Source organism: Heteronotia binoei, chromosome 6, assembly GCF_032191835.1.
Source record: "Heteronotia binoei isolate CCM8104 ecotype False Entrance Well chromosome 6, APGP_CSIRO_Hbin_v1, whole genome shotgun sequence".
Classification (NCBI taxonomy): Eukaryota; Metazoa; Chordata; class Lepidosauria; order Squamata; family Gekkonidae; genus Heteronotia; species Heteronotia binoei.
The window spans coordinates 138,243,379-138,270,709 of NC_083228.1; the positions used below are offsets into that span (position 1 = coordinate 138,243,379).

A 27,331-nucleotide genomic window follows, 5' to 3' on the forward strand; every position below is an offset into this window, starting at 1 on the left:
CTGGTTGGGGTGGGGCTTTGGGACGAAAGGGACGTCAGCAGGTTATAATGCCATAGAGTCCACCTTCTAAAGCTGCAATTTTCTCCAGGTGAACTGATCTCTGTCACCTGGAGAGCGGTAGTAATCCCAGGAGATCTCCAGCCACTACCTGGAGGTTGTGCAACGAAAACACAGAGAATCACGACAAAAGAGGGACAGGGGAATCAAAAGCAGGAAGCGTCCATGAAAGCCAGCCTCCCAACAAAAACAAAGCGTACAAATTGGATAAACAATAAATACAGTATATTCTCAGATAGACGACTCCGTCAGTCCTTAATACAAAGCAAGGAACGTGTTCACCAGAAACCAGCCCTATTTTCTGTCCGCAAATTAATGCCAGATAACATCAAGGAAATCCAGGTGAAGTAAAAGATGTCAGACTGTGCAATATTTCTCGATACGTGCAGCCAGCAGTCCACAGAGCAGCAAGGTTGTGCTGGTGCCCTCGTTTCATATTTAGCTTTTTCAAGCCGCATAATAAAATTCTAACAATTGGTATAAAATTATGACAGTAGTACAAAACTTCAGCAATCCAACCCGTGTACATACAAGGAAAATAAAGTGTGGCCAACCAGTTCCTCCTTTGTGAGAAGGGATTTATCTTATTATTTGTGAGAAGGCTGAGGAAGCTAAATGTGAAACAAGGGCACCAGTACGACCTTGTTGCTCTATGGACTGCTGGCTGCACATATCGAGAATTATCGCACAGTTTGACATCATCTTTTACTTTACCTGGATTTCCTTGATGTTATTTGGCATTAATTTGCTGAAAGGAAATAGGGCTGGCTTCTGGTGAACCCATTCCTTGCTTTGTATTAAGGACTGATGGAGTTAACATAAGAACATAAGAGAAGCCATGTTTGATCAGGCCAGTGGCCCATCCAGTCCAACACTCTGTGTCACACAGTGGCAAAAATTTTTTATATATACACACACACTGTGGCTAATAGCCACTGATGGACCTCTGCTCCCTATTTTTATCTAAACCCCTCTTGAAGGTGGCTATGCTTGTGGCCGCCACCACCTCCTGTGGCAGTGAATTCCACATGTTAATCACCCTTTGGGTGAAGAAGTACTTCCTTTTATCCGTTTTAACCTGTCTGCTCAGCAATTTCATCGAATGCCCACGAGTTCTTGTATTGTGAGAAAGGGGGAAAAGTACTTCTTTCTCTACTTTCTCCATACCATGTCTCTCTGAGAATATACTACCTGGAGGCTGGCAGCCCAGTTCCCTTGGGAGCCTTTGCACATTTTAGCCCCACATTTTTAGATACTATGATGGGCTTGTTTTTTTATATTCTGTAATTGCTTTGATTTTTGTTGGAAAAGGCATGCTGCAAGGAAAATTAATAAGGAGGAAGCTTCTGTAATGTGCCTTTGAGAGAGATACATGGGAAATAAAATAATAATAATAACATTTTATTTATACCCCGCCCTCCCCGCCGGGGCAGGCTCAGGGCGGCTTACAGGGTGTGGCAAAAGCCATGTTGAACAATAAAACAATTATACATTTCTATACCATTTAAAATTTACCATTAAGTTTACATAATATAAAAGTCTAAAATCAATCTAAAATAATCTCATCTTATTGCTATCTCAATTATTGATGTTAGTGATGGCATGGTGTTTATTTCAGGTTCCATCTTGGAAGGCTAGCCGGAAGAGGGCGGTTTTGCACGCCCTACGGAATTGGCTAATGTCCCGTAGGGCCCGCACCTCCTCTGGCAGCTGGTTCCACCATTGGGGTGCTTTTATAGAGAAGGCCTGTTCTCTGGTTATTTTTAGTTTGGCCTCCTTTGGCCCAGTACTTCCAGAAGGTTTTGTGAGCTGGATCGCAGTGCTTTCTGGGGAACATATGGAGAGAGGTGGTCCCTAAGGTAAACAGGTCCTCGGCCATATAGGGCTTTAAAGGTAATAACCAGCACCTTGTAACGAACTCGGTAAATAACTGGCTGCCAATGCAGCTCCCGCAGCCCAGTTCGCACATGTTCCCACCGAGGTAGGCCCAATAGCAGTCTGGCTGCTGCATTCTGCACTAGCTGCAGTTTCCGGGTTTGGCACAGGGGCAGCCCCATGTAGAGGGCATTACAGTAGTCTAGCCTCGAGGTGACCGTTGCATGGATCACTGTTGCCAGGTCATTGCGCTCCGGGAAGGGAGCCAACTGCCTCGCCCGCCTAAGGTGGAAAAAGGCGGATTTGGCAGTGGCTGCTATCTGGGCCTCCATTGTCAAGGAAGACTCCAGTAGCACTCCCAAGCACTGACCCTGCGCACTGGAAAGAGGTTCTTATTGTAAAAAAAAAAGATAATAAGCTTGCAGGTCGTTATTGTGCCACAGAGGGATATACTGAACAAGAGCAACCGTAAAGATGGACTGGTGAGTCCTGAAAGAAGAGATATTTCCTGTTATGGGGGCTGTGGATAGTGGGAGTTCAGTGCTGGATCAGACCAGTGGTCCTTCTGGTCCATCATCCTATGTCACACAGTGGCCAACCAGTTCCTCTGGACAACCAGTAACGGCAGAGAGACTGAGGCCTTCATAAGAACATCAGAAGTAGAGCCCTGCTGGATCAGACCCGTGAAGGTCCATCTAGTCCAGCGTCCTGTCTCACACTGTCGCCAACCAGTTTCTCTGGAGGGCAGCTGACTGCCTCTGAATGTGGAGGTTCCCTTTAGTCACCAGGGCTAGTTGCCACTGATAGACCTATCCCTCTGAATTCATTTAATCCACTTTTGAACCTGTCTACGCCCGCAGTCATCAGTACATCCTCTGGCAGCAGACTCCACATTTTAATCTCTCTCTGTGTAAAGAAGTATTTCCTTTTGCTTGTCCTGAATTTACTGCCCATCAGCATCATTGAGTTCTAGTATATTGGGAGAGGAAGGAAAAGTTTTCTTTGCGAACACTCTGTACTCTGTGTATAATTTCACAGACTGCTATAATGTCCCCATTTAGTAGTCTTTTCTAAACTGAAGTGCCCCGGCTTTCTTATTTGTGAGAATAAATCTCACAAAATCTTGTTTCAGGCCTCGGTGGCAGCTTACTGAATTATATAATTTTGCTGTGTCAACTTTGTGATCAAGCTTTACTGTGATAACACTGCTGTATTCTGCTTAATGTTTGCACGTGGCACGGGGGAAGGAGAGCTTACTGGAAAAGGGCACGTTCCCATGAAATGCAGTTGTTTTTCTGAGCTGCTCACCATAAGCAAGTGCGTGGTCAGACCTACGTTTCTGCGTTCCCTATTGTGGGGATTAGTGCATATTTTCCGGGGAAGGATGTAACAGGCTGTTTTATGCAGTGATCCACCCTTTCCAGTTTGGTGTAGTGGTGAAGCGTGCGGACTCTTATCTGGGAGAACCGGGTTTGATTCCCCCACTTCTCCACTTGCAGCTGCTGGAATGGCCTTGGGTCAGCCATAGCTCTGGCAGGAGTTGTCCTTGAAAGTGCCCCGGCTCTTCAGCCTTCTCCTTCAGGGGAAGGATGGTGGCTCAGTGGTAGAGCATCTGCTTGGGAAGCAGAAGGTCCCAGGTTCAATCCCCGGCATCTCCAAAAAAGGGTCCAGGCAAATAGGTGTGAAAAACCTCTGCTTGAGACTCTGGAGAAAGAGCCGCTGCCAATCTGAGAAGATAATACTGACTTTGATGGACAAAAGGTCTGATTCAGTATAAGGCAGCTTCATATCTATATCTTCATAGGGAAGGTGCCTCAGCCCCCCTAATCATCATGGTTGCCCTCTTCTTCTATACTTCTTCCAGCTCTGCAATGCCTTTTTTGAGATACAAGGAACAGAGCTGTACACAGTATTCCAACGAGATACACCACAGATCTGTATAGTTGCATTGTGGTATATCTAATAAATATTGAACTGGGAAGCACCCTTAGACGTTCAAGACCACACAGATGACTTCCTTGTGGGGGTGAAAATGTTTGAAGGGGCTAAATTAAACATATGCCGTTATGATTACCTTTGTTCACTGTTACTCTTTCTTTCTGCACGCCAAAGGGCTCTAAATGAGTTGGGTACTCATTGGGGTGACCTTGAACCGTCACACGTCGTCAGCCTACCTGGCAGGGTTGTTGCGAAGGTAAAATGGAGAAGAGGAGAACGGTGTCAGCCGTTTTGGATTCCCACTGGGGAGAAAAGTGGGGTACAAATGAAAATTAAAAAAAATAAAATCACGACAGAGCTTGTCCAGTAAAAATCTATAACCTGCGTTTCTCAGAAGAAGAAGAAATTGGATTTATATCCTGCCCTCCACTCCAAAGAGTCTCAGAGCGGCTCACAATCTCCTTTCCCTTTCTCCCCCACAACAGACACCCTGTGAGGTAGATAAAGATATTGAATTTATATCCTGCCCTCCACTCTGAAGAGTCTCAGAGTGGCTCACAATCTCCTTTACCTTCCTCCCCCACAACAGACACCCTGTGAGGTGGGTGGGGCTGAGAGGTCTCTCACAGCAGCTGCCCTTTCAAGGACAACCTCTGCCAGAGCTACGGCTGACCCAAGGCCATTCCAGCAGGTGCAAGTGGAGGAGCGGGGAATCAAACCCGGTTCTCCCAGATAAGAGTCCGCACACTTAACCACTACACCAAACTGGCCCTCCATAAAGTGATTTTATGGGAGCTTGTTGCTGCATACGGAAGACCCTGTTGCCCGAGCAGGCTTTTCTTCATAGCTTAAGGCTTAGCATAGCTTAGATTTGCAGGGATCTTCTTATGCGTTACGGGTTTTGAACGTATTCGGAACGGTCGGTACGACCAAAGTCAAGCACATGGATTCCAAACATTGTTTGAAACCTGCAAGCCAGACTTGAAGAATGTGTGTATTTATTTAATTATTTTTTTGCTTTGGGGGAGATGAGAGAGAAAAATACTTTCAAAGCGCTAGCCCTGTTTTTGGTAGCTTTCTCTGCCTTGAGATCGTGTTGGGGGGTTTTTTGTTGGGGGGGGGTGGTGGTCACGTCATGTGAAATAGCCTCATTTCTTTAGCAAGAACTCGGGACTACGGTAAACCGGCCGTATGTCGCAATCGGGTTTTGAAACCAGGCTCGTCGAAGAGGATCCACAGGTCTCTGTTCCTCATAAAACTCTGCGCTGCTTCTCTTTCCCAGAGTTTTCCGAGCTGCAAGTGCATTCATTAACCCTGGCGTTTACGGAAGGAGAAGATGAAAGATATCGATCTAGGAAAAGAGTACGTTATACCCAGTCCCGGTTATAGAAACGGAAGGGAGAGAAACAGCCTGGAGCAACCCGAAGAACAAGATGGGCTGAAGTGCTGGCAAGAGAAGAACAAGGTCAGGAGCTCTGCTTTCTCTCTCTCGCTCGCTCTCCCCACCCCCAAAATCTTGTTTCAGGCCTCTGTGGCAGCTTACTGAATTATATAATTTTGCTGTGTCAACTTCGTGATCAAGCTTTACTGTGATAACACTGCTGTATTCTGCTTAATGTTTGCATGTGGCACGGGGGAGGGAGAGCTTACTGGAAGAGGGCACGTTCCCATGAAATGCAGTTGTTTTTCTGAGCTGCTCACCATAAGCAAGTGCGTGGTCAGACCTACGTTTCTGCGTTCCGTGTTGTGGGGATTAGTGCATATTTTCCGGGGAAGGATGTAACAGGCTGTTTTATGCAGTGATCCACCCTTTCCAGTTTGGTGTAGTGGTGAAGCGTGCGGACTCTTATCTGGGAGAACCGGGTTTGATTCCCCCACTTGCAGCTGCTGGAATGGCCTTGGGTCAGCCATAGCTCTGGCAGGAGTTGTCCTTGAAAGGGCAGCTTCTGGGAGAGCTATCTCAGCCCCAACCACCCCACAGGGTGTCTGTTGTGGGGGGAGAAGACAGAGGAGATTGTAAGCTGCTCTGAGAAGAGTCCCATGGCGCAGAGTGGTAAAGCTGCAGTCCTGCAGTCTGAACTCTCTGCTCACGACCTGAGTTCGATCCCAGCGGAAGCTGGTTTCAGGTAGCCGGCTCAGGTTGACTCAGCCTTCCATCCTTCCGAGGTTGGTAAAATGAGGACCCAGCTTGCTGGGGGGAAAGTGTAGATGACTGGGGAAGGCAATGGCAAACCACCCCGTAAAAAGTCTGCCATGAAAACATTGTGAAAGCAACGTCACCCCAGAGTCGAAAACGACTGGTACTTGCACAGGGGACTACCTTTACCTTTTTAAGCCGCTCTGAGACCCCGATTCAGAGAGAAGGGTGGGATATAAATCTGCAGTCTTCTTCTTCCAAGGTTATGGCAGCTAAGTAATACCTCTCCCTGCCTGTGTTACTTGAGGTGCTGTATATTGAATCAGGGGCTCTTGGCGCATAGGACTGCATCACTGAGTTGTAGATGGCACTGACCAAAACTCCACGATGCATGGATGCATTTCTGGAACTAGTTAACCTGCCTAGTTTCATTTTGTGTTGGAGGGTTCATCATGGCAGGGGGACAGTTTGAGGAGGTCACCTTGTTTAGTAGGAAGTTTGGTGTAGTGGTTAAATGCACAGCCTCTCATCCGGGAGTACCGGGTTTGATTCCCCACTCCTCCGCTTGCAGCTTCTGGAATGGCCTTGGGTCAGCCATAGCTCTCGCAGGAGTTCTCGCAAGGTGTCTTTTGTGGCGGAAGAAGATAAAGGAGATTGTAAGCCACTCTGAGACCCTGATTCAGAGAGAAGGGCAGGGTATTAATCTGCAGTCTCCTCCTCCTCACAGCCTAGAAGAAGACGACGACTGCAGATTTATATACCCTGCCCTTCTCTCCGAATCAGAGACTCAGAGTGGCTCACAATCCCCTGTATTTTCTTCCCGCACAATAGACACCCTGTGAGGTGGATGGGGCTGAGAGGGCTCTGACAGCAGCTGCCCTTTCAAGGACAGCTCTGTAAGAGCTATGGCTGACTTATTTATTGCTAATAAATAACCTTGAAAGGCGCCATGAGATTTATGCTTCCCCATGGCGCAGAGTGGTAAAGCAGCAGTACTGTGGTCTGAACTCTCTGCTCTTGATCTGAGTTCCATTCCGGCGGAAGCTGGTTCAGGTCGCCGGCCCAAGGTTGACTCAGCCTTCCATCCTTCCGAGGTCTGTCAAATGAGTCCCCAGCTTGCTGGAGGGAAAGTGTAGACGACTGGGGAAGGCAATGGCAAACCACCCCATCAGAAGTCTGCCTCTGTTGTGAAAGCAGGAAAGGCTTTTCTTTCCTTTCCTCCCCCCCAAAGCAGGAAATTAGAATGAACCAACAGGAAGTTGTTTTTGCCTGAGGCAGAGGCTCTTTAATGGTCAAAGGCATTCACAAGGTTACTGTTATCTTTGCATCACGAATGTATTTTAATTACAGAGACTTAGTTGCTGGGGGTGCTTTCTACAGCAAGGGCTGGGCCTCTGAGCCCAGTTCCACAGCACTGCTTCCTCTTTCTCTTTTATACTCTTCAGTCTGCTAGATGAGAGCCAGTTTGGTGTAGTGGTGAAGTGTGCAGACTCTTATCTGGGAGAACCGGGTTCGATTCCCCACTCCTCCACTTGCACCTGCTGGCATGGCCTTGGGTCAGCCATAGCTCTGGCAGAGGTTGTCCTCGAAAGGGCAGCTGCTGTGAGAGCCCTCTCAGCCCCACCCACCACACAGGGTGTCTGTCTTCTGAGAGCCAGTTTGGTGTAGTGGTTAAGTGTGCGGGCTCTTATCTGGGAGAACCGGGTTTGATTCCCCACTCCTCCACTTGCACCTGCTGGAATGGCCTTGGGTCAGCCGTAGCTCTGGCAGAGGTTGTCCTCGAAAGGGCAGCTGCTGTGAGGGTCCTCTCAGCCCCACCCACCTCACAGGGTGTCTGTTGTGGGGGAGGAAGGGAAAGGAGATTGTGAGCCGCTCTGAGACTCTTGAGTGGAGGGTGGAATAGAAATCCAATGTCGTCTTCAATGTCTTCTAGGTGCTGCCTTCCAGGACGAGGTTGTTGGGTGTTTTGTGTGTGTGTGAAGTCATAGCTGATTTCTGGATTGTTCTTGTAGGTTTTTCGAGGCAAGAGGTATTCAGAGGTGTTTTTCCATTGCTTGCCTCTGCTTCATGACCCTGGTATTCCTTGGATGTCTCCCATCCAAATACTAGGCAGGGCTGACCCTGCTTAGCTTCTGAGATCTGACGAGATCAGGCTGTCCTGCAATACTCCCTCTAAGCTAGGGATGTCAAAGAATGCGGCCCGGGGCCCAAATCAGGCCCCCTGAGGGCACCTATCAGGCCCCTGAGCAACCAGCTGTCACCTGCTTCCTTCTCCCTCTCTCTTGCTTCCTTCTGCATCTCAGCTTGCTTTGCAAGGCTGGCTCAATCACACAGGAGCTACAGAGCAAAATCTTGATTTTCTCCGTTGGTTGAGGTTCCTCTGCCTCCTGGTCCTTTGTGGAGGGAGGGAAAGAGCCAGAGCTTCCTTTGCCCAGTTCCCTGGAGCCCAAGGGAGAGATACAAAGAAAGCACCTTTAAGACCAACAAGTGCTGATATTTTAAGCATGTTTTAAGATTATATATATATATATATATATATATATATATATATATATATATAATCTTTATAATATATAATATAATATATATATAAAATCTTTAGTCATGTTTGTCTGTGTCCTTTTAAAAGTTTATATCTCCTCTACCTAATCTTAAATAGGTATACACATGGCCCACCTGGCCCAGCACAGCCCGGCCCAGCAAGGTCTCAGTTATGTACGTTCCAGCCCTCATAACAGATGCTCTGAGCTGTGGAGTCTTAAGTGCAAAAATTCTGCTTCCTGAGCTACTGGCATTTAAAGCTGTGAGCTTCTGCATTTCCTAAGCTAAAACAAAAATCTGTGAGCCAGAGGTTAAAAAATGGTGAGCTAGCTCACACTAACTCAGCTTAGAGAGAACACTGCTGGTCTGCGCTCTCCAGGTCAGGTCACCCAGGACTAGTAACCCCTGGCAATTGTGCTGACTCATCTGGCTAATGCTTGTACATGGAGCTGTTAACCTTTATTGATGCATATTGTTGGAACTCTCTGTCTGGGACAAGTGATGCATTGTATTCTTGGTGCTTGGGGCGGGGCAACAGTGGGAGGGCTTCTAGTATCCTGGCCCCACTGATGGACCTCCTGATGGCACCTGGGTTTTTTGGCTACTGTGTGACACAGAGTGTTGGACTGGATGGGCCATTGGCCTGATCCAACATGGCTTCTCTTATGTTCTTATGTGACCCAGAGTGTTGGACTGGATGGGCCACTGGCCTGATCCAACATGGCTTCTCTTATGTTCTTATGTGACCCAGAGTGTTGGACTGGATGGGCCATTGGCCTGATCCAACACGGCTTCTCTTATGTTCTTATGTGACCCAGAGTGCTGGACTGGATGGGCCATTGGCCTGATCCAACATGGCTTCTCTTATGTTCTTATGTGACCCAGAGTGTTGGACTGGATGGGCCATTGGCCTGATCCAACATGGCTTCTCTTATGTTCTTATGTGACCCAGAGTGTTGGGCTGGATGGGCCATTGGCCTTATCCAACATGGCTTCTCTTATGTTCTTATGTGACACAGAGTGTTGGACTGGATGGGCCATCGGCCTGATCCAACATGGCTTCTCTTATGTTCTTATGGTGGTGGTAGTCTCAGCTGACTTATTATTATTATTTATTATTATTATTAGTTTATTTGTAATCCACCCATTTCCCCGTTTGGGGGCTCAGAGTGGAGTATATCATAAATAGTAATAAAATCCCAGTAAAATTTCAATAGCGTCACAATAAAAACCAATTACAACATTTAGTAAAAGTACAACAGGGTGGTCCAGCAAGATAGTATAACAGAATAGTATGGCAGAATGGTACTATAGAATGGCACAGTAGAATAGTACAGTAGTACGGTAGGGGAGGCCAACCAATCTAATGGATAGATGCCCATCGCCTCATCCAAAAACCTGGCGGAACAGCTCCGTTTTACAGGCCCTACGGAAGGCTAACAAGCCAGGTAGGGCCTGGATCTCCATAGGGAGCTGATTCCACCAGGTCGGGGCCAGAACCGAAAAGGTCCCGGCTCTGGTAGAGGCAAGACGGGTATCTCTTGGGCTGGGGACTGTCAGAAGATCTTGGGAGGCTGACCCCATCAGGTTACGCCAACTCTGTCAGGTTTTCAAAGCAAGAAATGAACGGAGGTGGGTTGCCATTGCCTGTCTCTGCGTAGCGGCCCTGGACTTCCTTAGTGGTCTCCCTTCCAAGTGCTAACCAGGCCCAGCCCTGCTTAGCTGCCAAGATGTGAAGAGACTAGGCTAGCTTGGGAGATCCAGGCCAGCACTCTACCTTTATCAGGAAGGCTGAATAAGTGGGAGGAAGATCCAGGTGGGCAGCCGTGTTGGTCTGAAGCAATCAGGGCTGGATTAACAATTAGGCAAGTGGGCACTGGCCTATGGGCCCCCACACCTTTAGGGGCCCCGGGCCAGCTCCCCCCCTTGGAGCCTGCATGTGCAGCCGGCAGCCGAGCCACTCTTTGCCCAGTTTGCCTGGTGAGGGTGCTGCGAATGGCGTTGCCAAGTTTGCCTCTCTCTGCTTCTTCCCCGCAGCTTTGTCAAAGGAGCTTTTGAGAAGGTGCCTGCAAGCTGCAGTGGGCGGCAGGGCAGGTGCTCCAACCCTGAGATCATGTGCAAGGGGGCCCCTGAGTTTCTGACTGCCTAGGGGCCTCCACAGGGTTTAATCCCGCACTGGAAGCGATAGAACAATGTTAAGAGTCCAGTAGCACCTTTTAAGACCAACAAAGGGACGGTGGCTCAGTGGTAGAGCATCTGCTTGGGAAGCAGAAGGTCCCAGGTTCAGTCCCTGGCATCTCCAAAAAAGGGTCCAGGCAAATAGGCGTGAAAAGCCTCAGCTTGAGACCCTGGAGAGCCGCTGCCAGTCTGAGTAGACAATACTGACTTTGATGGACCGAGGGTCTGTGTCAGTATGAGGCAGCTTCATATGTTCAACAAAGTTTGATTCAGAAGGTACGCTTTTGTGTGCGTGCACACTTCGTCAGAGTACGAAATCGGGTACGGTGAGCGGAGTTACTTATAGCTGGTGAGCTGTGGTTAAGCATGCAAAAATAGTACCAAGTTAGAATCTGTGGCGGGGGTGGCCAAACTTGCTTAATGTAAGAGCGACACAGAATAAATGTTGGATGTTTGAGAGCCGCAAGGCATGAACCTCTGACGTCTGTGAGCCGCAAAACAGGGAGGGAGGGGTAGAGAGAAAGCAACTTTAAATACATTCTCCAAGCCACCAGCTGGCTTAGCTTGGGGAAGTGGTTTTAAAAGAAATGCTTTCTCCAAGCTGGCTAATGAGGCAGTGGGCGCTTCGAGAGCCACACAATATGTGTGGAAGAGGCACGTGTGGCTCCCGAGCCACAGTTTGGCTGTCCCTGATCTATGGCAAAATAGTACAACTAAGAAATGTGGGAGGAAGTAATCCTGCAGCCACTTATGAGTATGGAAGTGGTTGCCGATATGTTCGAATACAGAATAAAGTCACCTGACCACACCATTCCCTAATCCAATCCCCCTCCCCCCAAACATGGCACTATTGAAGCTTTTATTTCCTTTTGTTTTCCCAGTTAGTTTCTAGCTGGTTTCGCGTTACAGCAGGGCACATAAACGCAAAGGCATCATTTTAAGCGCAGTGTCAGCTCGCAGTTCTTGCTGTTGTTTTCCTTGGGTTTCCTGCTGCGGTCAGTGACTCAGCAAAAATGTGGCCGTCGTTGTTCAGGGAAGTTGGAAAGCCTGGCCTTTTTTGCATTTGCGTGCGAGGAGCCGATACGGAACAGCTTGGTAGTTTTTAGAAGCCTGGTGCCATTGGCCTGCGGGGCAAAATCCATGGCCCAATAGTAGCACTTCTCTGTCGCACCGCTGATAACAGCGGCAGCGCTGTTGGCAGGCAGCGCGGTTATTTTTCACAAGTTCCAAGAATTCGAGCGGCAGCATTAAGCCCTGGCTTTGTTGTCTGTTCTGACTGGCTGTTCTAGCTGGTGCTTACACAGTGTTGCATTAACTGGCTCCGGAACGCTGCTAGAAGAGGTTGCTTGTTTATGAAGCTTACAGTCTGCGCAAGCGTGATCTGCTGTTCTGAGGGTTTTGTTACATCCCTGGCCCTTGTAATTGAGCATTCTCGTTGAGTGTCTATGGACCACAAGGGTGCAATTGTAAGTAAGAAAGAAGAGCATATAAAATTTTACAGGTGGTAGGACTGAGGCTGGACTGTGCAAAATGATAATAATGAGATGAAGATGTTGGATTTATACCCCGCCCTATTCTCTGAATCTCAGAGTTTCAGAGCGGCTCACAATCTCCTTTACTCCCCCCCCACAACGGACACCCTGTGAAGTAGGTGGGGCTGAGAGAGCCCTCCCAGAAGCTGCCCTTTCAAGGACAACTCCTACGAGAGCTATGACTGACCCAAGGCCATTCCAGCAGCTGCAAGTGGAGGAGTGAGGAACCCAGTGCTCCCAGATAAGAGCCCGCACATGCAGCCACTACACCAAACAGGGTGGTGTACTTTTTTCTGAAGCCAGTGGTCTCTAACCTTTTTTGCTATGATGACCTGTATCACCTTTTTGGAGTGGCGATTCGCTTAAAAACAAACAAAAATAAAAAGGTAAAGGTAGTCCCCAGTGCAAGCACCAGTCGTTTTCGATTCTGGGGTGACGTTGCTTTCACAGCGTTTTCGTGGCAGACTTTTTTACGGGGTGGTTTGCCATTGCCTTCCCTAGTCATCTGCGCTTTCCCCCCTGCAAGCTGGGTACTCATTTTACTGACTTCGGAAGGATGGAAGGCTGAGTCAACCTGGAGCCAGCTACCTGAACTCAGCTTTTTACGGGGTGGTTTGCCATTGCCTTCCCCAGTCATCTACATTTTCGCCCCTCCAAGCTGGGTACTCATTTGACCCACCTTGGAAGGATGGAAGGCTGAGTCGACCTGGAGCTGGCTACTCGAACCAGCTTCTGCTGGGATCGAACTCAGGTCGTGAGCAGAGGGCTCTGACTGCAGTTCTGCAGCTCTACCACCCTGTGCCACGGGGCTCTTCAAACAAAAATAGGCCGTGCAAAAATCAATAAAACTGCAGAAGTCTGGCACCCCCTTTCATAGGCTTTCTGACCCACAGGCTGGGAAATGCAGCTCTAACTAACAACCAGAGAGGATTGAGTAATCATAGACCTTAATAAAATAAGGAGAGCCAGTTTGGTGTAGTGGTGAAGTGCTATGGCTAACCCAACGCCATTCCAGCAGCTGCAAGTGGAGGAGTGGGGAATCAAACCCGGTTCTCCCAGTTTGGTGTAGTGGTTAAGTGTGCGGACTTTTATCTAGGAGAACCGGGTTTGATTCCCCAATGTGGCCAAGTGCAAAGTAATGCACATTGGGGCTAAGAATCCCAGCTACAAATACAAGTTGATGGGGTGTGAACTGGCAGAGACTGACCAAGAGAGAGATCTTGGGGTCATGATAGATAACTCACTGAAAGTGTCAAGACAGTGTGCGTTTGCAATAAAAAAGGCCAACGCCATGCTGGGAATTATTAGGAAGGGAATTGAAAACAAATCAGCCAGTATCATAATGCCCCTGTATAAATTGATGGTGCGGTCTCATTTGGAGTACTGTGTGCAGTTCTGGTCGCCGCACCTCAAAAAGGATATTATAGCATTAGAGAAGGTGCAGAGAGTTGCTCTACCACATACGATGGACTCCGGTTGATGGAAAAAACACACTTTTAAGTTACCCAGCTGGGCCTGAAAGAAAAACCAAATTCTTACTTTGCACACCAATGCAATATTTTAATGTCTTCAGCAATCGCTGAGCATTTCAAACAAGTACAATATTATAGTAAGGCATCCTCACATAACAGTTGTTGTTCAGTCACACAGTCGAGTCCGACTCTTTGCGACCCCATGGACAAAGTCACGCCAGGCCCTCCTGTCTTGCACCATCCTCCGAAGTCTGCTCAAATTCATGTTTGTTACATCAGTAACACTGTCCAGCCATCTCCTCTTCTGCCGTCCCCTTCTTCTTTTGCCTTCTGTCTTTCCCAGCATCAGGGTCTTCTCCAGGGAGTGCTCCCTTCTCATTGGGTGGCCAAAGCATTTGAGCTTCAGCTTCAGCATCTGACCTTCCAGGGAACAGTCTAGGTTCATTTCCCTTAGGACTGACTGATTGGATCTTCTTGCAGTCCAAGGGACTCTCAAGATTCTTCTCCAGCACCACATCTCAAAAGCATCTATTCTTCTGCACTCAGCCTTCCTTATGGTCCAGCTTTCACAGCCATACATTACTACTGGGAGTACCATTGCTTCGACTATACGGACTTTTGTTGGCAGGCTGATGTCTCTACTTTTTATTATACTGCAGTACTTTGCCCTAATTTCCTCTGAACGGGTGGCAGCCTCCTGTCTTCAGTTGTATCGAAAAAGTTAACTTTAAGGAGTTGGGATGTGCTTTAGAAAGTAGGTTGACGAATTGCCTGTTCTTCTGGTATGGTGGTATGCAGATAGCATTGTGGCCGCTTCGCACCTTTACATGTGAAGCTGCCTTATACTTCAGCCATCGATCTGTCACAGTCAGTGTTCTTCAGTGTGATACAGCGGCTCCCCAGGGTTACTGGTTAGAGAGCCATTTTGGTGTAGTGGTTAAGTGTGCAGACTCTTATCTGGGAGAACCGGGTTTGATTCCCCACTCCTCCACTTGCACCTGCAGAGGTTGTCCTTGAAAGGGCAGCTGCTGTGAGAGCCCTCTCCAGCCCCACCCACCTCACAGGGTGTCTGTTGTGGGGGAGGAAGGTAAAGGAGATTGTGAGCCGCTCTGAGACTCTTCAGAGTGGAGGGCGGGATATAAATCCAATATCTTCATCTACCTCACAGGGTGTCTGTTGTGGGGGAGGAAGGTAAAGGAGATTGTGAGCTGCTCTGAGACTCTTCGGAGTGGAGGGCGGGATATAAATCCAATATCTTCTTCTTCTTCTTTGGTATCTCCTACTTCAGTGGCTCCCAACCTTTTTGGCACTAGGGACTGGTTTTGTGGAAGACCATTTTTCCACCGACTGGTGGGGGTGCTGGGGTTTTGGCTGCCCCAGGCAACCCCCACACCCCATCCCTGCCCCCCATGGAGGCCTTTAAATGAGTAGGTGAAGGTTTCTGCCTCACTCTGCGGCCCGGTTGCTAACAGGCCACGAACCAGTACTGGTCCACGGTCCAGGGGTTGGGGACCCCTGTCCTACTCAATTGGAGGTGTTAGAGACTGAACATGGAACCTTCTTTATGAACATACGAAGCTGCCTTATACTGAATCAGACCCTCAAAGGTCCAACAAAGTCAGTCTTGTCTTCTCAGACTGGCAGCGGCTCTCCCGGGTCTCTCAAGCTGAGGTTTTTTACACCTATTTGCCTGGACCCTTTTTTAGTGGCGATGCCAGGTATTGAACCTGGGACCTTCTGCTTCCCAAGCAGATGCTCTGCCACTGAGCCACCGTCCCTCCGCAGTAGGTTAGACCAAGGCTAATGCAAAACACAGAACATCCAATAACCCAGGGGACCAAGTGTGGTTTTCCCAGCAGCTATCAGTGATTGAGTTTCAGTAAATGCCATTGCCTTCATTAAAGATATAAGGAGGAGTGTCTAGGTTCATCACCTGTTGCTCTTCTATCAATATTGCAGCGTCCTTTACTTTTTAGTGTGATGAAATGTACAGAATAACTCTTCAAAGTCTGGCCCTAGGGATTACTTTTTTGGTCTTCCTAGTGGAAATTCTAGTGGATTTTTGTCACTCTCTAAACCAAGTCTCCTTGTTGACTGCTATAATATCGTACTTATTGGAAGTGCTCAGCGATTGCTTCTCTTCTACCTGAAGACATTAAAATATTGGTGTGCAAAGCAAGAATTTGGTTTTTCTTTCAGGCCCAGCTGGGTAACTTAAAAGTGTGTTTTTTCCATCTACCGGAGTCCATCTAGGAAAAGACGTTTCTTTTCCTCTCGTATGCTTTGTTTCATATGCACGTTGCACTTATTTTAAAGAATATCCGTTCGAAGCAATGGTAAGAGGGAGACCCTAGCTCAGCCATGGACTCGTTGGGCATCGTTGTACAAGGCAGTTCCCTTCTGTTTTTGTCTGATACGGATAGTAGTTGGAAGCACACCTGACCTGGGTGGCCCAGGCTTGCCCAATCTTGTAAGATCTCCAGACCTCAGCAGAGTTGACCCTGGTTTTTCCTTGGATGGAAGAACCAGTTTCTTTCATTCATTCATTCATTCATTCATTCATTCATTCATCATTTTATTTGTATCCTGCCCTCCCCGCCGAAGCAGGCTCAGGGCGGCTAACAGCATTAAATTAATACATCAGGTACAATAATATTCGAAGCAACGACCAATTTAACAAATTAATTAAAATTCTAAAGTTAATACAACTAGTAAAATTAATAAAATTGACATCCTGGTGCTATTAAACCGATGGTAAGTTTTTATTTTCCTTAGCAGTCTCTCTCTTTAATTGATTTAGGCCATCCTAAAAAGGATGGTCTTGCAGGCCCTGCGGAACTGTTCAAAGTCCCGCAGGGCCCACGTTTCTTCCGGGAGCTGGTTCCATAGGTGTGGAGCCACTGCAGAGAAAGCCCGAGTGCGGGTACTCTGTAGTCTTACCTCTTTCGGCCCGGGGATAGTCAGCAGGTTCTTCCCTGCTGACCTCAGTGCTCTCTGGGGTTCATATGGGGAAAGGTATTTGGTGTAGTGGTGAAGTGTGCCGACTCTTATCTGGGGGAACCGGGTTTGATTCCCCGCTCCTCCGCTTGCAGCTGCTGGAATGGCCTCGGGTCAACCATAGCTCTCGTAGGAGTTGTCCTTGAAAGGGCAGCTGCCGTAGAAAGCTCTCCCAGCCCCACCTGCCTCACGGGGGGGGGGGGGGAGGTAAAGGAGATTGTGACCGCTCTGATATTCAGAGTATAGGGCGGGATATAAATCCAATATCATCATAATCTTCTCTCAAGGAAGGCCAGGGTCATAACACAGAGAGAAGCAATGATAAACCACCTCTGAACATCTCTTGCCTTGAAAACCCTCTGGGGCCATCATCTGGGGCTTGTGACTTGACCACTCTTCCCACCGGTCCAGTTGGGAGCTGATGGATGGATGTAGCGGGCTCTTGCTTGTAAGTCAAATCCTGACCTCTGCAAAAGAACAGTGGCAGCACAATATATGAAATCCAAAAATACAGCAATACAAACTATTGTGCACAAACAAACACTCTTAACTGGTGTATATAAAGTTCTATTATAATGAAATGAACAGCCTACAACAGTGGGCATACATTCATACAGTATAAATAGAAAACAATATACCAAGGAGGACCCCACACAGTCACTGAGTTTTCCAAAATGAGTACACAGACTCAAAAATAATGTTCCTCAGGAGTCCCTCCGTTGTTTGTTGACTTCTGAAGGACAAATTCTAGCCTTCACGCAAATCCTGACCTCTGGCTGGTTTTTTGTGCTTGCATGCAGAGGTTTTGTGTCCGCAACTGTCATCCTTACAATACCATTTGGAGGGGCCAGAAGCTGTTGTGGCTCTCTCCAGTCTCTGTAACCCCGTCAACAAGCCCCTTGTCCTAAAGCTCATTAACTAAACTGGTGCTCTTGTTGCTGCGTAGGAGCTTTTTCTTCAAGGAATCTTCAAGGAGTCTTAATGGTGTTTTCTAGATGTGGGAGGAGAAGGTAGCTTTTTTCATGCATAGGTGTTTTCTGCTGATAACGAACCATGGCCATGTCTCAGAAATGAGTTATGAGGGGAAAACGGCATAAGGCAGGAAAATAGGTCTGTTATTTGGCGGGGGGTGGGGGTGGGGAGGGGATGACTGTGGGATGCTCTGCTTTTAAAATGGAAAGTTAGAGAATTTCTAGAAGTTCTGAGACCACGACATTTTGTTTTCTTTGAAATGGGGTTCAGAAACCATATTAGAATGGGCAGGAATGAACTGAACCGGGATGGGGATGTTAGCACAAACTTGCATCTTCAGCTGCGTGTGGGGAAAAATGGTTGAGAAATCCCCACAGGGCTGCCACTGGTTTCTCCTCCTCCTCCTCGCTGTGTCACCCATTTTCAGTGTTTGCTAGCAATACTCCCTCTAAGCAGTGGAGTCTTGTGAGCAGAAACTCAGCTTTTTTTTTTTGAGCTGCAGACATTAAAGTTGTGAGCCACTAACATAAATTGCTTCTTCCTGCGCTAAGACAAAAATGTGTGAGCCGTAGGCTAAAACAACTGAGTTAGCTGACTCAGCTTAGAGGGAACACTGTTTGCTAGGCAGCCAGTCTTTCTTCCGTGGCGTCCATGCCGAGGGCCGAATGACTGCAGTCATTCATGGGAGACTAAATATTGTCCCATCATTTGTCTTCTGCCCGGTGGGACAGAAGGTGCCACTGTCAGTGGAAACGTTGGCCAAGAAAAGCCACATTGTTCCGTAATACAGAGAGCAAACTTTCTGTGGTACCTCTGAACGCCATTTGGCTGGATAAATGCACACCCAGTCGGCGTGGGCTGATTTGGATGCTCTTTTTCCCTGTGTGGAATTAAGAAGCCTGGAAACGATTGCATTAGAGTTTTCAATTCTCTGTGTGGGATTTACAGGAAGTGTAAATGAGCGAGGCTGAGCAGGGAATCTGGCTTCTGTTTGGCAGGTGTTTCCTGTGACATCCACATGGATTTTTCATCCGCCATGTGTTTTTTTTTCTGTGTATCCTTCGTTGGTGAAAAAGTTACTCCCACGTTTAACAGCATAAAGTGGGATGGGTGTTTTTCTTCATCTTCTTCTTATTAGCTCTGTTCATACCTGGCCTTTCTCTCCAATGGGAATCCAAGGCGGCTCATATTGTTCTTCTCTCGTCCATTTTATCCCCACAATTCCTCTGTGGTCGGCTGAGAGTGCGTGGCTAGCCCAGGGATGGCCAAACTTGCTTGACATAAGAGCCACATAGAACAAACGTCAGATGTTTGAGAGCTGCAAGACATGAACGGCAGATGTTGGAGAGCTGCAAGACATGAATGTCAGATGTTTGAGAGCCGCAAGACATGGACGTCAGATGTTGGAGAGCTGCAAGACATGAACGTCAGATGTTGGAGAGCCGCAAGACATGAACGTCAGATGTTGGAGAGCTGCAAGACATGGACGTCAGATGTTGGAGAGCCGCAAGACATGAACGTCAGATGTTGGAGAGCCGCAAGACATGAACGTCAGATGTTGGAGATCCGCAAGACATGGACGTCAGATGTTGGAGATCCGCAAGACATGGACGTCAGATGTTGGAGATCCGCAAGACATGGACGTCAGATGTTGGAGAGCCGCAAGACATGGACGTCAGATGTTGGAGAGCCGCAAGACATGAATGTCAGATGTTGGAGAGCCGCAAGACATGAACGTCAGATGTTGGAGAGCCGCAAGACATGGACGTCAGATGTTTGAGAGCTGCAAGACATGAACGTCAGATGTTGGAGAGCTGCAAGACATGGACGTCAGATGTTGGAGAGCCGCAAGACATGAACGTCAGATGTTGGAGAGCCGCAAGACATGAACGTCAGATGTTGGAGATCCGCAAGACATGGACGTCAGATGTTGGAGATCCGCAAGACATGGACGTCAGATGTTGGAGATCCGCAAGACATGGACGTCAGATGTTGGAGAGCCGCAAGACATGGACGTCAGATGTTGGAGAGCCGCAAGACATGAATGTCAGATGTTGGAGAGCCGCAAGACATGAACGTCAGATGTTGGAGAGCCGCAAGACATGGACGTCAGATGTTTGAGAGCTGCAAGACATGGACGTCAGATGTTGGAGAGCCGCAAGACATGGACGTCAGATGTTGGAGAGCTGCTAGACATGGACGTCAGATGTTGGAGAGCTGCAAGACATGAATGTCAGATGTTGGAGAGCTGCAAGACATGAATGTCAGATGTTTGAGAGCCGCAAGACATGGACGTCAGATGTTGGAGAGCTGCAAGACATGAATGTCAGATGTTGGAGAGCTGCACGACAGGAAGGCAGGCAAATAGATGGGAGAGGGAGACGGTAAGGAGAGGTGGATCGAAAGCAACTTTAAATGCATTCTCCAAGCCACCGGCTGGCTTGGCTTGGAGAAGTATTTTAAAGAGACAAATGACTTCTCCAAGCAGGCCAATGGGGGTAGTGGGAGCTTTGAGAACCATGCAGTAGGTGCGAAAGAGCCACAGTTTGGCCACCCCTGGACTAGCCCAAAGTCTCCCTGTGAGTTTCCATGGTAGAAGGGAGGAATTCAAACCTGGGTCTCCCAGATCCAGGTCTCAACACCATGCCTCGCTGGCTGTCAAGGGGACAGGCAACAATTCTGGTATTTTGCTTGGTGTCTCTTGGGAATTAGATGCGACACTGAGGCTCAGTCCTCAGTTTGGTGTTGTGGTTAAGAGAACCGGGTTGGGTTCCCCACTCGTCCACTTGCAGCTGCTGGAATGGCCTTGGGTTAGCCATAGCTCTCGCAGGAGTTGTCCTTGAAAGAGCAGCTGCTGTGAGAGCCCTCTCAGCCCCACCCACCTCACAGGGTGTCTGTTGTGGGGGGAGAAGATATAGGCGATCGTAAGCCGCTCTGAATCTCTGATTCATAGGGAAGGGTGGGGTATAAATCTGCAGTCTACCTCTTTATGCTTCATATTCAGCGTTTCTAAGGGCAACGCTTTTAGCTGTCTTGAAATCAAATGCCAGATATTTTGGGCAACTTGGATTCAAAAAGGCCATAATTCCTGTTGTGTTTAAGGTGGATAAATGCACACTGCATTTAACTAGACAAGTGCTCTTGTTGTAGGAGCCTTTTCTTCAATGAATCTTCAAGGAGCCTTAATACTGTTTTCTAGATGCAAAAGGAGAAACCAGCTTTTTTTCATGCACAGACGTTCTGCCGATAATGAACCGTGGCTGTGTCTCAGAAATGAGTTATGGGGAAAAGAATTGCATAAGACAGGAAAAGAGGTCTGTTATTTGGTGGGGGGAGGGGATGGCTGTGGGATGCTCTGCTTTTAAAATGGAAAGGTAGAGAATTTCTAGAAGTTCTGAGGCCTTGGAGGAAAAATTACACCCCCCCCCCCCCAATTTTAGGGGGGGGAATTGATGTTTTGAGGTGTGGGGGAGAAAGGAATGCATGCATACAATAGGTAGGGCTGCCAGCATATTGGAATATTAACTCATTAAAACCCTGCACTGTTTGATGATGTAGACCAAAGTTTGAGTCCAGCAGCACCTTTAAGAGCAACAAAGTTTTATTAAAGGTACTAGAAATAAGGCCCATTGTGAAGAAAAATACAGTGGGCTCTAGAAAGAGGCCCTGGGTGAGTGCCCCCTTGCTGTCTTCCCACCCACCCAAGTGAAGGCATTCACTCCCACCACCACCTCAAGGGGAGCTGATCTCTGCCAGTTGGAGAGCAGTTGTAATTCTGAGTGATCCCCAGCCCTCGCCTGGAGATTGGCAACAGTGGTTCCCCAGGAGGAGATGGCTGGTTTGGAGGGTGGAGTCGATGGCATTGTACCTGTTGGAAGTCCCACTGCTACTCAAACCCACCCTCTCCAGGCTCCACCCCTCAAATCTCCAGGAATTTGCCAACCCGGAGTTGGCAACTGCTAAGTCACACTGGCTGTCATAGGGGGGCTGCTGCTGAATAGGAACAAGCAACCAGGTCTAGTTAAGTCATGCCAGTCAGGTGACATGAAGTCACTCAGAGGATGCTACCAGGTCTAGGGAAGCCAGCCTCCAGATGGAGCCTGAAGATATCCTAGAATCACAACTGAACTCCATTCAACAGATCTCTCTCCCCATCCTAGAGAAAATAACTGCTTTGGAGGGTGGATTCTATGGCCTTCTATTCACCAGAGGCCTCTCCCTTTACTGACAGAAGTTGATGGCCTAGCAACAGCCTCTGGTTAGGGGCAAAGCTGAGGGGAGGAGGGAGTGACAGTGACAGGAAAGGGGACCTGTGAGGAAACACTCCCAGTGGGGCCAGGCCTTGCTGCCTAGTCACATTATAGTGCCCGCAGTTCCCTGGCTATTTCTTTGGCCTTTGGAGGCTGCATGTGCTGGGAGGCTGTCTGTGTGGGCCGCTGATGGGGTGGCAGAGGGCAGTTGCTGGTGACGCTTTTCATGAGGCTGGTTGCCAGAAGAATAGGAGACCTGTCTATCTCTGAAAGAAGACTGTTTTGGCCACCACCATAGGGGAATGATGACAATAAGCTTTTGTATGCACGCAAACTTCTTTAGATACTATGTATTACTTCTAAACATATTATAGTTTATTAACGGTTGCCAAAGTCATCTTTCAACAAAGATATCTTGAAAATATTGTATGTATGTATTTATTTATTTATTTAATTCGATTTATATCCCGCCCTACCCCACTGAGGCGGGCTCAGGGCAGCTTACAACATAAAACCAACAAAATCAATTTAAATATATTAAAAATACATTAGTAATTATAATTATACAATAAAATACTTAAAATACATATAAAATACATAAAACACATAAAGCTCGTAGAGCTCACATCAATATATACTATGCTGCCATTCTTCAAATCAGTTCTTCAGTGTTCCAATATTAGATAGTCTGATGTTCGAGATTAGATGTTCAGGCATTCCGATAGCAATTTACTTGTATGCCAACCGGAAGAGGGCTGTTTTGCAGGCCCTGCGGAACTGTTCAAGGCTCTGCAGGGCCCTCACCTCCTCCGGGAGCTGATTCCACCAACAAGGAGCTACCACCGAGAAGGCCCTGTCTCTAGTCACTTTCAGACAGGCCTCCTTTGGCCCAGGGATTGTGAGAAGGTTTTGGGACCCCGATCTCAGCACTCGCTGGGGAACATGTGGGGAGAGACGGTCCCTAAGGTAGGCAGGTCCCAGGCCATAAAGAGCTTTAAAGGTCATAACCAGCACCTTGTACCGAACGCCTTGTATGTACCAGCACCTTGTATGTTTATAGCACGTTTATAGCATAAGAGACTTTTTTTAATGCTCCTCAGATTTCCTCATGTTTCCATTGAAAAAATTGAGCAACTCCTCGGACTTCTCCGTGCTGTAGGTTTGGAATGAGAGAAATGCTTTACTCCTCAAGGTTTTTCTCACTTTAAAAAAAAGAAAGGAAAAATTGTTTCATAGGAGATGTCCCCCCCCCCCCCCCCCCCAGTGCTTTCAAAAATTTCACACTTTTTCTAGGAGAGAAGTTGAATATTTCCTTAAACTTTTTCATGCTTAAGTCTCGAGTGTGCAAATCCTTGGATTGAGAATCATTTTACTGATCATAAAAGAGAAAGTATCACACATAAAAGAGCCCCGTGGTGCAGACTGGTAAAGCTGCATTGCTGCAGTCTGAGTTCTCTGCTCGCAACCGGAGTTCAATCCTGGTGGAAGCTGGGTTCAGGTCACCGGCTCAAGGTTGGCTCAGCCTTCCAGCCTGCCGAGGTCGGTCAAATGAGTGCCCAGCTTGCTGGGGGGAAAGTGTAGATGACTGGGGAAGGCAATGGCAAACCAACCCCAAATCAGACTTTTCCCTGCAGCCACTGTGGCCGGACCTGCCTGTCCCGCATTGGTCTTGTCAGCCACCAGCGAGCCTGCAGCAGACGTGGACTGCTGCACCTTTCTTAAATCTTGTGGCAGTGAATTCCACATGTTAATCACCCTTTGGGTGAAGAAGGACTTCCTTTTATCCGTTTTAACCTGTCTGCTCAGCAATTTCATCGAATGCCCACGAGTTCTTGTATTGTGAGAAAGGGAGAAAAGGACTTCTTTCTCTACCTTCTCCATCCCATGCATTATCTTGTAAACCTCTATCATGTCACCCCGCAGTCGACGTTTCTCCAAGCTAAAGAGTCCCAAGCGTTTCAACCTTTCTTCATAGGGAAAGTGTTCCAACACTTCACGTTGCCGCATGCTTCGAGTAACTCAGTGCTAGCATTTGCTTGGCTGAATAAGGTAGGAAAACGGCTTTGCTGTCTGGAATGGCTCGGGGTCACGGAGAACGGCTCAGTGAAAACATCAATCCATTGTATAGCTGCAGTGCAGGAAGCAAACTCCATGCCTGATGATTATTAGGAAAGAGGTTATGGTCCTGGCTTTGTTTGTTTGTTTTTACGCCTTTGTGTAACTCAACACAAAGTGCGTCCTTTCACAATACCTCTCCAATTTGGCTTCTCTCGACTCCTCAAAACTGTTGGGAAAGGTGCTGAAAAAAGAACCATAACGTATTTGGGGGGCATGGTTGCTTTTCTGTGAAGAAAGCTTGACTCGTTCAGGGCTTTTTCGTTCAGAGGGAGGGACTGCAGCTCAGTGGTAGAACATCTTCTCAGCCTGCAGATGGTCCCAGGTTCAATACCGTGCATCTCCGGCTAAAAGGGCCATGTTTTAGGTCAGGGGTGGTGGCCAAACTTGCTTAACATAAGAGCCACATAGAATAAATGCCAGATGTTTGAGAGCCACAACAGATGAACATCAGATGTTTTAGAGCAGGAAGGAGGGAAGAAATGAGGAAAGGAAGGAAGGCAAATACATGGAAGGATGGGAGGAGGGAGGGAGGGAGAGGTGGAAAGAAAGCAACTTTAACTTTAAATGCATTCTCCAAGCTGCTGGCTGGCTTGGCTTGGAGAAGGGATTTAAAGAGAGAAGTGCCTTCTCCAAGCTGGCAGATGAGGCAGTGGGGGCTTCGAGAGCCACACAGTATGTGTGAAAGAGCCACATGTGGCTCCCAAGCCACAGTTTCGCCATCATCAGAAAAGAGGGGAGGAATGCCTGCTGGGCAGCATAGCATCCAATGCCTCTCCTCAAAATACCCTCCAAGTTTCAAAAGGATTGGACCCGGGGTCCAGTTCTAGGAGCCCCAAAAGAAGGTGCCCCTATCCTTCATTATTTCCGATGGAGGGAAGGCATTTTAAAGGTGTGCGGTCCCTTTAAATGTGATGGCCAGAACTCCCTTTGGAGTTCATTTGTGCTTGTCACAACCTTGCTCCATCCCCAAAGTCCCCAGATATTTCTTGATTTGGACCTGGCAACCCTACATGGCGCTGTAGGGGTAATATTTTCTGAGCAGCTTCTGAAACGAACGTACCCCCATATTCCCGTGAGCTTTGGTTATTACTTAGGCAGATGTTTTAAGCAGGTTGTTATTTTTGGTGCTTGGCTTTGGGATGCAGCTGCCTCTTTAAAGCATCTGTTGCCGTTCCGTCTCTAAATAATTAAAAAGCAATCGAATCTTGGAGTCCTGGAAGGTTGCCTCATAGGAAGCCCCACCCCTGGTCCATCAAGAGCTGCCCTATACTAAAGACCCTTAAGATTTTACACTGTTTCTGGCATGCTTGCGGACGTCCTCTGTGTCCCTTTTAGGTGCAGGGACGGCAAAGAACTTCCTGCCAAATCCTGTTTGTTGAGAGCTCCTCATAGCAACAAAGAGGGGAGAAACCAGACTGCATTTCAAACTGTGGCTAATGGACCCTTGGCTATCCAGGTTAATTTGTTCTTCATTGGAGCCAGGAAAGAAATCAGGCTCTCATTTAAGGAGGGAGATAAACTGTCTCACCATTGCACTCATTTCACATGCCAGCAAGGTCATGTTAAAGATCCTACAAGCTAGGATTCAGCAGTATGTCAATCGGGAACTACCAGAAGTTCAAACTGGGTTTCGGAGAGGTAGAGGAACTAGAGATCAAATTGTCAACATTCGCTGGATTATGGAGAAAGCACGGGAGTAGCAGAAAAACATCTATTTCTGTTTCATTGACTTGAGCTCTGCAAGAAGATCAAATCAGTCAGTCCTAAGGGAAGTCAACCCAGACTGTCCCCTGGAAGGTTGGATGCTGAAGCTGAAGCTCAAATGCTTTGGTCACCCAATGAGAAGGGAGCACTCACTGGAGAAGATCCTGATGCTGGGAAAGACAGAAGGCAAAAAAAAAGGGGATGGCAAAAGATGAGATGGCTGGACAGCATTACTGATGTAACAAACACAAATTTGAGTGGACTTCGGAGGATGGTGGAAGAGAGAAGGGCCTGGCGTGACTTTGTCCATGGGGTTGCGAAGAATCGGACTGGACTGTGCGACTGAACAACAACAAAAGCTGCGACTAAACAACTACAAAAGCTTCTTTAAAAGCACAGTCAAAACAAGTCAGAGATTGTTTCGTTAGATGTGAGGTTTGTGGCTGAACAAGGATTCACGTTTATGGAAATTTTATCCTGTAACATAAACCGTTTTTAAAAAATCATTTTACTTTATATTTGGCCTTTCTCCCCAGGGGGAACCCAAAACAACTTATATTGCTCTGTTCTCGATTTTATCCTCACGGCACCTCTGAGAATGAGGATTCGAACCTGGGTTTCCCAGATCCTAGTCTGACACTTCGATCGCTACACCGCGCTGGCTGATTATATTATCAGGACGGCTTCAGGAGTTCTGAACTCGTTGATGGGCCTCTTGATGGCACCTGGGGTTTGGCCTCTGTGTGACCGAAGAAGAGGAAGAAGAAGAGGACGAAAAGGAAGGAGAAAAGGAAGAAGACTGCAGATTTATACCCCGCCCTTCTCTCTGAACCAGAGACACAGAGCGGCTTACAATCTCCTGTACCTTCTCCCCCTACAACAGACACCCTGTGAGGTGGGTGGGGCTGAGAGGAGTCTCACAGCAGCTGCCCTTTCAAGGACAACCTCTGCCAGAGCTATGGCTGACCCAAAGCCATTCCAGCAGGTGCAAGTGGAGGAGTGGGGAATCAAACCCAGTTCTCCCAGATAAGAGTCCGCACAATCACTACACCAAACTGCCTCTCCAGGAGAAGAAGAAATTGGATTTATACCCCACCCCACCATTTCTTCTCCAAGAAGAAATTGGATTTATACCCCATTCTTCACTTAGAGTCTCAAAACAGCTTAAAATCTCCTTTCCCTTCCCCTCCCTGTGAGGTAGGTGGGGCTGAGATATCTCCTTTGAGAACAGCTGTGAGAGAATTGTGACTGACCCAAGGTTACACCAGCAGTTGCACGTGGAGGAGGTGGGGGAATCAAACCTGGTTCTCCCGGATAAGAGTCCACGCAGTTAACCACTACACCGAACTGACTCTCCAGGAGAGTGTTGGACTGAATGGCTTTTTTTGTGTTCTAATTTGACAAACGTTTTGTGGTAGTAATGTTACTGGAACAACAGCAAAGCTTGTTAACCAGCAGGACTGATTGATGGTTCTGATTGGTGCTTTGCACTTGCTCACATTGAACCTCATTTGCCACATTGACACCCACTCTCCCAGCCTCGACCGAGCCTTCTGGACC

The 27,331-nt window shown here is 47.8% G+C and overlaps 2 protein-coding genes across 2 annotated transcripts in view; one reads left to right on the forward strand and one right to left on the reverse strand.

Moving 5' to 3' along the window:
* The window catches only part of LOC132574464 (cytochrome P450 2J2-like), a 585,507-nt gene that overhangs the window by 302,588 nt on the left and 255,588 nt on the right, over nt 1-27,331 (reverse strand). The gene's annotated exons all lie outside the window — the stretch shown is intronic.
* ABCC5 (ATP binding cassette subfamily C member 5) overlaps nt 1-27,331 on the forward strand; it is a 121,592-nt gene that overhangs the window by 6,803 nt on the left and 87,458 nt on the right. Inside the window, 1 exon segment of the mRNA XM_060242715.1 lies at nt 5,153-5,335. Coding sequence (XP_060098698.1) covers nt 5,207-5,335 — 129 coding nt within the window. The 5' untranslated portion in view covers nt 5,153-5,206.